The 11,478-nt window shown below is 35.5% G+C and overlaps 1 protein-coding gene across 1 annotated transcript; it reads left to right on the forward strand.

The window, feature by feature from the left end:
• Positions 1–9,792: 9,792 nt before the first annotated feature.
• LOC145095440 (uncharacterized) lies at positions 9,793–10,597 on the forward strand. Its single transcript, XM_079033321.1, has 2 exons — positions 9,793–10,107; positions 10,190–10,597. Exons 1-2 carry the CDS (start codon positions 9,793–9,795, stop codon positions 10,595–10,597), a joined length of 723 nt encoding a protein of 240 aa, XP_078889447.1.
• The last annotated feature ends 881 nt before the right edge of the window (positions 10,598–11,478 follow it).

The following is an 11,478-nucleotide window of genomic DNA, read 5'->3' on the forward strand; positions in this document are numbered from 1 at the left end:
CTCCAAATTATGAAACGACCCGAAACAGGGTGTTACATCCATGGGATAAGAGAATGTCATGAGAAGGTTGGATCTCATGGTGTAGAGTTCTGGTTATGAAATCCAAGGAGAAATCATGGCCACATGCATGATTGAGGGATCCTTAATTTGGATGTAACACCCTGATTGGGGGATCCTATAAGGCCACAAACATGATTGGGGGATCCTTAATTTGGGGATGGTTCGATAAGAGTCAAAATTGGCCCTTAATGGTCGAGGTTAGTCTTCCTAAATAAAATAAGACTTGCATTTGTGTAAATATTATTCTTTACATTCACACCTACTGAAGAAACGCATTATCATAATTGTATCAAGCAAGATTTAGGCTTATGGAGTTAATGTAAAGAAATAGTGTTCATCATGTGCTATATCCATATTATATTTCCTTCCTTCATCACAAGTACAAAAAATTATGGCCGCTACCCTGCATTATCTTCCATCTTTAGCAATACCAAAGAATCTGACAAAATTCATCCAAAGTCGAAGGAAGATTTTCTTTTACTTCCACCTTCTATGTATTGCTCGTTCCACATTCTAGAACTTGTTCATGCTTGTTGCATTATAAGCAACAGATGCTCAAATTATTGAAACAAGGTCTCGACTATGCTCAAATTGTTGAAGAAAACCTTAACAAAGGCCATCCATATGAAAACAATCAAAACATAGCTGCAAAATTGTGGGTTGAAGTGGATAGAAACCGTATATGGCTTGGGATAAGCTTGAAGAAAGTGGATTATCAGGGAATAGCACCACGTGACATCCTTTCATTGTTTTTTGTGAAAGAAGAAATGATTATGCAAAACTTTATGAGAAGTTTTGATGGAGATGAGAATTATGAGCTTCCTCATAAGATGGTTGTTGCTAATGCAATGCGACGTATTGTGGAACAATCTTCCGTCTTGGTATGAGAAACTTCACAGATGAAGAACTATTTTCGGGTTTAGAAATCAAGATTGCAGATATATTGGTTGCTTGCTTGGCCAACATACCGGAAGTAATTAGAAAAAAATGTTTTTATACCCCCGGAAATCAAAGACACAACTTAATTTTCGCAGCATAGCTGGTAGGGCAGCTCCGAACTAATATTAGGAGAAGTTCTTCAGCATGACATGCCATTGCCATTGCGACTTATGAATGCCAAAAAATGGTATTCATTAACGGATGACGTTCCTTTTTAGGCCATTAGATGGAAACTCTAGTCTAACATACACATGTGGAGAATTTAGCCTCTCGAAGAGCTAGGGGTTGTAAGCCCTTGGGCAAATTTGGTGTTTACCATCTTTTGAAGTAATCAGATTTTGAGTTGTTTTGTGAGATTTTTGCATTTTGAGTCTTAGTTCTAGAAAAGTTATTACAACCCCTAGCTCTTCGAGAGGCTAAACTCTCCACATGTGTATGTTAGACTGGAGTTTCCATTTAATGGCCTAAAAAGGAACGTCATTCGTTAATGAATGTCATTTTTTTGCATTCATAAGTCGCAATGGCAATGACATGTCATGCTGAAGAACTTCTCCTAATATTAGTTCGGAGCTGCCCTACCAGCTATGCTGCGAAAATTAAGTTGTGTCTTTGATTTTCGGGTGTATAAAAACATTTTTTTTCCTGATTACTTCCGGTATGTTGACCAAACAAGCGACCAATATATCTGCAATCTTGATTTCTAAACCCGAAAATAGATCTTCATCTGTGAAGTTTCTCATACCAAGACGGAGGATTGTATCTACAATACGTCGCATTGCATTAGCAACAATCATCTTATGAGGAAGCTCATAATTCTCATCTCCATCAAAACTTCTCATAAAGTTTTGCATAATCATTTTTTTTTACAAAAAACGATGAAAGGATGTCAAGTGGTGTTATTCCTTGATAATTCATTTTTTTCAAGCTTATCCCAAGCCATATACAGTTGTTATCCACTTCAACCCACAATTTTGCAACTATGTTTTTGATTGTTTTCATATGGATGACATTTGTTAAGGTTTTCTTCAATAATTTGACCATAGCCGAGACCTTGTTTGACGGTTTTCAAAAGATTATTAATCTTCGGAATCGCCATTGCCAGACATGTTAGGATAACAACCGACAAACTCCAACCTTTAGCAACATCAAAATATATTTTTTTAGTTACATCAAGATTTTGTACACCATCAAATGTTGTAGATTTTTCAAAAAACTCTGTGAAACGGATATCTTTTTTGTTTTTATTATTTCCGATCAAGCAACGAACAGTGTAGAGACTTGCTCTTACTGTTTCCCTCTTAATTCCCATTTTATTTTCCACTAACAGTATATCTTGGTTGAATCGTGGATTTCCACATTCAATCCTTAAAGGTGGAGTACATGACATGATCAAGTTGAGAAACATAGCGAACAGTGCCACCAATAACGTGACTCCTAGAACATAGAATAATACAAACAAAAACAGAGGTCATACAATGAGATTTCTTGATTGATAAAGACTTCTTCTGATTCTATGGTTGTCAGGTTAAGAGGGTAGAGGACTCTCATTTCACTCATACAACCACTCGGTCCAGTAGTCGTCTAATTTGAAGACATGTAATTGTCCCATTTCAAATTGACAAAAAACTTGCTCCTCAGTATTGTGAAACATCTAAATATTGGTGAAATAGAATCGATTCGAATTGCAATTGAATTTCCTATAAAAATGTACCATGCTGGCACATCGTACACCGTTCGCGATGATTTCCCAAATCGGTCAAAATAACCTGGTCTTAAAAGCTTCAGCGTTGCATATATGAAAGTGGCTAAATTGGCTACACAAAGCAAACCCGTTAAAAATGATAACTGATCTGTTGCGAGAACATACTCTGGTTGACAAGCTTCTGACATTAGCCAGTGACTTTCCACAAGCCTTTGTAGACTCTTAAAAGAGAATCTGTCTGCCTAATTTTGATCATCCAGAAATCTCTTGATTATACATTGGTACTTCCTTCCAAAGAACTTCTTACATGATGTTTTTGTAACAAAATGAATAGAGATACCTATTGTCATCAAACAGTTCATAATCACAAAGTATTTCATTAATATCGCTTCTAATATGCAAACAAGCATTAAAAACGACACCCAAAATCAGAATACCAATACCTGAATCTGACCATGTTTCTTTCTCATGTTTTGATGCCAAAGAAGGCATTAGATGTTCGACAAAGGGATAAACAGGGCAATGTTGCAAATTTAGCTGCTTGATCTAATATATTATACATTGGAGTAGTATTATGTGAACACAATCCCAATGTTAGAAGAATGATTTTAAGAGTTGCACTGTTGTAAGAGAAATATCTGGTTGGAAACCAATATTTCTTTTGGTGGAAACCACTCCACAAGTCGGTTGCTATTATGAGACTGCAAGCTAATGACATTAATGCAATTATGAATCCTACGAAAACCATAAACCGATCATAACCGTCTTGAACTTCAGCAATATATTTATCAAAACAGAAGCCTTTGAAACTGTTCAGTGTGTCATTCAGTCGAGTTAAATTTATTTCGGAACAAGATTGAACCATGCTGTAAACTTGATCCATATCCTTATAACAATCGTATGATGATTTTTTTTTTTTTGTGTGTGTGTGTGTGTGAGAGAGAGAGAGAGAGAGAGAGAGAGAGAGAGAGAGAAGTGAAAGAATGGTCGAAAAGTTCAAATGAATGGTGGTTGATCGGTGAAAATTAGCTGAAAATGTGGGGTTTCAGAAAATTAGTCTCTTGAGGTACGAGAGAGAAACTATGGAAATCAAATAGAGTATTTGGTCAATTGGTCTACTTTAAATAAGAATGCTTTTAATTTTTCTATTATTGTCAATATCCTTTTATCCAATTCTAGAGTAACCTGCATCATGAAAGTTAAAGTCTAGTGATTATATAAGTTTTTATGTTGTATATGTGCATAATATATCACTACCAAAAGATAAAAAAGTAATGGGGCATAATAATTTTGATATCTAATAAAATACGATTAAACATACCTATAATGTTTTGTCCAAGCTTATCCGTACATACAAATCAGAAAATTCGGCAACATAAGTATACAATTGCTCGACTAAATGCTTTCAATCTGCATAACGCACCACACAAATGTAATACCGAACCAATTAATATATATGTGAAATAAAGACAAACTTTGTTTTTGTTCTGTTTTATATAGTCGTTCGAATTTTATTATGTCGTCCAAAGTTATTATGTCGTCCGTATTTTAAAATGTTTTCCGAATTTTATACGGTTATCGAAATTTAAGATAATAATAAGATTAAAATAAAAATATAAAAGAATTAAAAAACAACAAATAAAACAAAATAGAAAAAAAAAAAACAAAAAAAACAACGAAAGACAAAAAAAATCACATTAGGGCCATGCTGTAAACTTGATCCATATCCTTATAACAATGAACTAATTTTTTTTTTGAGAGAGAGAGAGAGAGAGAGAGAGAGAGAGAGAGAGAGAGAGAGAGAGAGAGAGAGAGAGAGAGAGAGAGAGAGAGAGAGAGAGAGAGAGAGAGAGAGAGAGAGAGAGAGAGAGAGAGAGAGAGAGAGAGAGAGAGAGAGAGAGAGAGAGAGAGAGAGAGAGAGAGAGAGAGAGAGAGAGAGAGAGAGAGAGAGAGAGAGAGAGAGAGAGAGAGAGAGAGAGAGAGAGAGAGAGAGAGAGAGAGAGAGAGAGAGAGAGAGAGAGAGAGAGAGAGAGAGAGAGAGAGAGAGAGAGAGAGAGAGAGAGAGAGAGAGAGAGAGAGAGAGAGAGAGAGAGAGAGAGAGAGAGAGAGAGAGAGAGAGAGAGAGAGAGAGAGAGAGAGAGAGAGAGAGAGAGAGAGAGAGAGAGAGAGAGAGAGAGAGAGAGAGAGAGAGAGAGAGAGAGAGAGAGAGAGAGAGAGAGAGGAATAATTTTTGGCATGGCATATGATCATGGTATCAGATCAAGCATGTTGATGAGTTTTTATTGCATCATCTACATCCTACACGCCACTTTGGCTCCACCATTATGAATATGAGTGATATGAAGTTCCTCCACCATTATTTGAATATGATTGATATGAAGTTCTCCAATGTTCCGTTCATACCGAGTCCAATTCAGATTTTGTTGCTTCAACATCATTATTCTCAGGTAAACACGTACCAGGCTCAATAATTTGACATTGATGCTACTCTAGTTTTTTCACTTGGGTTTCAGGTTTTACAAGTTTTGTTACGACTAATTTTCTAATGTCACTCAAAATTCTATGCAGACCCTAATAGATAAACGAACATGTTCCATTAACATGTGTTGCACAAACATTGGATTTGATTGGAAAGACCAAATCGAGGAAGGATTACCCATGGTGATCGATGCAGGCCTATGTGGTAGGCCAACCGGCTAAAGATCTAACAACTACAACCAGGCGGTGGCCGGTAAGGGAGAAAGAAACACGAAGAACTGCTCATCGGGAAATGGGAATCAAAGGAGGCAGTAGCTCAGCCGGCGAAAAAAAGAGAAATTGAGTGGGGGAAGAAAAAGCGTGTGCTATTAAGTAAATATCTTTTAAACTACCATTGATTGGTAAATAATTTTTTCAAGTACAACTTTTAGTAAAAAACTCCTCTATTACTTATGTTCTAGATCGACTGCACTTTACACCAGAATTACACCATATTCTTTTGATAAAAACCAAACATCCTGCAACCATTTATCATCCTACTACTTATTAACAGTAATAAACACAATTAAAGTAAATTGTAATGATTTGTTATTTTCTTCGTAATACATCAAATCTAATCTACTTTAGTATTTTGTTCAATATACAACAGATGTACAAATATTTTTGCATCTAATTCTTCCATAACTAAAGACGCATATTCCTCTGATGTTTTTTCAACTTTAACAGTCCCATTGCACCGACACCTAGCACCAGTACTTGCAAAAAATGTAAAACAATCGATGAAAAAGATCTTTAAAAGTTTATACTACCACTATTCAATAAAATTCCATTATTTTCATTTAGGTAACAATGGACCCAAATTTGAACACTCTTGCACAATTATGCATATCATTCAGAGATTTAATCTGGAATGATTTTTCACTGCTCATCCAGGTTGCACACAACCTAAAGTGACAACCTTTACCCTGTTTATTTGTCTTACCTTTACAACATTTTACCAATAACCTTTCATGATCACTTTTCTCATACCATAAAGCATATTCATTTTTTACTGCATAGTTGGTGATACACAACTTCAATTCCAGTGGATTAGAAAACTTCATACCCAAAAATTGCACCATTTGCTCCCATTCTTGATTCTCATTATGGACAGGGAACACAACATTCTTAAGCTTCCCATTGTTTGCTTCCTCTTCATCATCATCACTAATATGCCCTGAAAGTTTGTCCAAGAATGGGTCTCCAACAGTTTTATCAAAAGTATGTTCCTCTTCATCATCCCATTCATGTTCATATTCCATTGTCATTGAAACTTCAGAATCCTTGTCATCCTCTTCATCCAACTCATCCGACTCATACCCTTTACCATCTGCTAAGAACTCGTTATCAGCTCAATCAAGAATTGGTTCATTTCGGTGGTCAATGTACACATCTAACTCACTCTCAAGACTATCACTCTCTAGACTATAAACAGTTTCCACAAACTCCCATAATCAGCATCATTGTCGATTCTTCTAATACCCTCACACAAGCTTTCCTCTCTCATACAGTAGTAGACATTATCACAGGCTCCATTGGTTAATTTCGTAAGCCACAAAAGAAACTCTTTATACGTAAATCCCCCAAAATCCACATCACGTACATTTGTTTTTACGAGGTCTAAGTACACCAATAGGTTTGGCGAAAAGAATCCATTGTAATGAAAATCTACATATACATACATACCTGTAGATGAGGATGCCATGCTAGCAGTCGACTTCAATTCCAACTTCAATTCCAAGCCCTAATCGTCGATTTGATGTATCGATTGATTTCTCACAGAAGAAGGTAATTGAGGTGTGTTAGCTGACGATGACGAACCCTAATTAAATGAGAAAGGGGTGTAATGGCCATGTAAGATTCCACGTAATGTTTTCAACCGAGCTAAATCAATTTTACTGTCTAAAACAGGTAATAGTCGGTAATGTTGGTTATTTTTGAACGAATGAAAAAAGTTAATTGGGTAAATGAGTACCAAAAAAAACAATATTACTCATATGTGAACATTTGAAATACTTAATTACCTTAATAAGTCAAAATCCCCTTAATATATGGTGATAAATGATGTTGTTAGTGACCAAATTTTAGGCCGTCACTAGAATAATGGTCACTAATAAAGACTTTTTTTTAGTGTTTCTTCTATTCCTTTTAGGACCTATTTAAGCACTTATCTTATGCTAATTTTATGGATAGGTGTTACTGTAGGTTAACTCAAAGTAGGATATTATGACCTTTGAAGCTCTAAACAACTTACTACAGCTGGTTTACTTTCATCTAAATTCTATAATTCTTACTTAATACATAAAAACTGTATTATAAGTATTAAAATATATTTAATGTCTAAGTTTATCATTAAAGACGGTTTTTATAACTCATTTTCACCTTAATGATTTTTGGTGGTGATTATTTTATTTTCACCCGGGTGTTGCTAATAAGACATCCCTTGGACACCTTATTGACCACTTTTTAAAAAGTCAACCATTAATTAACTGCGTATAATCAGCTTTTCTGGAAAACAATGCAATTTCAGCCAATAAAAATATTTAAAAAATTAATTAGGGTGTCCATATTGCAATATGGGGTGTCTTTTTAGCCAACCCCTTTTCACCCTCCCCGCTTTTACAAGTGAAGTTGAGCTTGAGAATTACAACTCTAGATGGGTATTTAGTAGCACCAAATCATGAGAGTTATTATTGCATCTAGTCTACCCGTAATGGCATGGTATGTTCATTATTATAGATAAATCTGCTAGAATCTTTCTTAATCAAACAATCAAGTACCGAAAAGAAATTGAGAGAAAACTATAAGACTTTGGGAATCATTTAGCAAGTTTCTCGTCTTACTTGTGATTAAGAACATTCTAAAGTTAATGCATGCAGGAAAAAATGTTCATACGGACATCGGGCATCACTAATTACAATACATTTCTATACAACTACTCCAATTTGCATATTACTTTCTCTTTTATACCCTTTTCCGTTCCTATATTTTTTTGATTGATTCTCATTTATTCAATTTGAAAGAATAGAATGCAAATTTAGTTCTTATAACTAGCATTGGCCAAGGGTTTTGACGCTTTAGTTACATATAAACCTTTTATTTTATGACTATTCAATAAAATTCCATTATTTTCAACTTTCACATATGAGTAATATTGTTTTTTTTGTACTCATTTACCCAATTAACTTTTTTCATTCGTTCAAAAATAACCAACATTACCGACTATTACCTGTTTTAGACAGTAAAATTGATTTAGCTCGGTTGAAAACATTACGTGGAATCTTACATGGCCATTACACCCCTTTCTCATTTAATTAGGGTTCGTCATCGTCAGCTAACACACCTCAATTACCTTCTTCTGTGAGAAATCAATCGATACATCAAATCGACGATTAGGGCTTGGAATTGAAGTTGGAATTGAAGTCGACTGCTAGCATGGCATCCTCATCTACAGGTATGTATGTATATGTAGATTTTCATTACAATGGATTCTTTTCGCCAAACCTATTGGTGTACTTAGACCTCGTAAAAACAAATGTACGTGATGTGGATTTTGGGGGATTTACGTATAAAGAGTTTCTTTTGTGGCTTACGAAATTAACCAATGGAGCCTGTGATAATGTCTACTACTGTATGAGAGAGGAAAGCTTGTGTGAGGGTATTAGAAGAATCGACAATGATGCTGATTATGGGAGTTTGTGGAAACTGTTTATAGTCTAGAGAGTGATAGTCTTGAGAGTGAGTTAGATGTGTACATTGACCACCGAAATGAACCAATTCTTGATTGAGCTGATAACGAGTTCTTAGCAGATGGTAAAGGGTATGAGTCGGATGAGTTGGATGAAGAGGATGACAAGGATTCTGAAGTTTCAATGACAATGGAATATGAACATGAATGGGATGATGAAGAGGAACATACTTTTGATAAAACTGTTGGAGACCCATTCTTGGACAAACTTTCAGGGCATATTAGTGATGATGATGAAGAGGAAGCAAACAATGGGAAGCTTAAGAATGTTGTGTTCCCTGTCCATAATGAGAATCAAGAATGGGAGCAAATGGTGCAATTTTTGGGTATGAAGTTTTCTAATCCATTGGAATTGAAGTTGTGTATCACCAACTATGCAGTAAAAAATGGATATGATTTATGGTATGAGAAAAGTGATCATGAAAGGTTATTGGTAAAATGTTGTAAAGGTAAGACAAATAAACAGGGTAAAGGTTGTCCCTTTAGGTTGTGCGCAACCTGGATGAGCAGTGAAAAATCATTCCAGATTAAATCTCTGAATGATATGCATAATTGTGCAAGAGTGTTCAAATTTGGGTCCATTGTTACCTATAAATGGATAGCAAAGCATTTCATGAATCATTTACTTCAGAAACCAAAGATGAGTATAAGGAGGTTGAAAGCTAAAGTCAGCATGAAATTTAATTTCATCGGAAGTGTTGGTCAATGTAGAAATGCAAGGAAGTATGCATTTCGAGAGATATCGGGTACTTTGAAAGAGCATTATGCAAAAACATAGAGCTATGGAGAAGAGATAAAAAGGACTAACCCTGGATCAACAGTGAAGATGGATGTAGATGTCATGCCTGATGGAACCACATATTTCTCAAAGTTTTATGTATGTTTCAAGGGATTGAAGGATGGATGGATTGAAGGTTATAGGAGGGTAATTAGACTAGATGGTTTCTTCCTAAAGGGCATATGCAGAGGTCAGTTTCTCTCTGATATAGGTAGAGATGCAAATAACCATATATATCCCATTGCTTGGGCTGTTGTATTAGTGGAAAGTAAAGAAACATGGAAGTGGTTTATTGACCTTCTAATTGAGGACCTTGGAATGGGAGTTGGGCATGGACTAACCTTGATATCAGACCAACACAAAGTAATCAATTTCTATTATTTCCATCTTTATTTTAGCTTATGTTATGTTTTCGTTGTTTAAGTTTTCTGTCTATTGTTAACAGGGATTACTTGAGGCTGTGAAGGAAAGGGTCTCAGCAGCAGAGCATAGACAATGTGCTAGGCACATATGTGCTAAATTCATGAAAAGGTTTAAGGGCCAAATGTTTAGAAAGCTTTTCTTGTATGCTGCTGCAGCTACTACCCCTGCAAAATTTGAACAACACAGGAATGAAATCAAGAAATTAGAGCCACTAGCTTATGACAATTTGATGGAAAGGGACCCTAAAACTTGGAGTAAAGCATTTTTTCAGACTGATAGGGCTTGTGATGCATATGAAAATGGTATATCTAAGAGTTTCAACTTTGTGATTGAAGTTGCCAGGAAGAGACCACTAATCACCATGTTAGAAGAAATTCGAATTTATGTGATGGAGAGACTTTATAGACAGAAGATTAAGGGGCAATCTTAGGATTTAACCATATGTCCTACCATTAGGCTGAAGTTGTCCAAGCTTAAGGATCTGCAAAGGTAAGTGCTTAAAAATGTTTGTCCTTATATATGTTTGTCTTTTAACATGTTTGTCCTTATATATGTTTGTCTTTTAACATGTTTGTCCTTATATATGTTTGTCTTTTAACATGTGTATATGGACATGTTTTGGAAAGTAATACCATCTGGTTATCAACAGTATGAAGTCAGAGTTGGGTATGATGCATATGTTGTGGATATTGGTAGCAGGACATGTGCCTGCATAACTTGGCAGTTACCAGGTTACCCTTGTGTGCGTGGGTATGCTTGCCTTGCAAGTCTCAACAGGGATGTAGAAGAGTATGTGTCTCCATGGTTTACCACATCAATGTACCTAAATTGTTACATGTATACCATTAACCTACTAAATGGTAGTGACATGTGGCCTCATGTAGACTACATCAGCCCATTTCCCCCTAAAAGGAGAAGGCTACCAGGAAAACCATCAACAAAAAGGAAAAGGGATCAGATTGAGAGGGAAAACCAAGGAAAAAAGCATTCAATCACAAAAAGAGGTAGTGTGATGAAATGCAACATATGTAGGGAAAGTGGGCATAATAGAACAACCTGTCCTCAGAAACCAATTGGGGAATCATCAAATGCAAGTTCAAAGAAAAAGAAATCCAAGAAAGCTGGTATGTTTGATATATTTATTTATATATAACTTGTATAACTTAACATATTTGGCATAACTTAACTTTTCAAGTAATGCAAAACAGGTAAAGTGAAGGTTGCATTGGCACATGAATTTGATATTGACAATGACAGTGAAGTTGAAATAGAACCTGAAAGTGATGTTGACTCTTTTGATCTTGAATTTGA

This window comes from Lactuca serriola, chromosome 3, assembly GCF_051521515.1.
Source record: "Lactuca serriola cultivar US96UC23 chromosome 3, Lser_US96UC23_V15, whole genome shotgun sequence".
NCBI classification, from domain to species: Eukaryota; Viridiplantae; Streptophyta; class Magnoliopsida; order Asterales; family Asteraceae; genus Lactuca; species Lactuca serriola.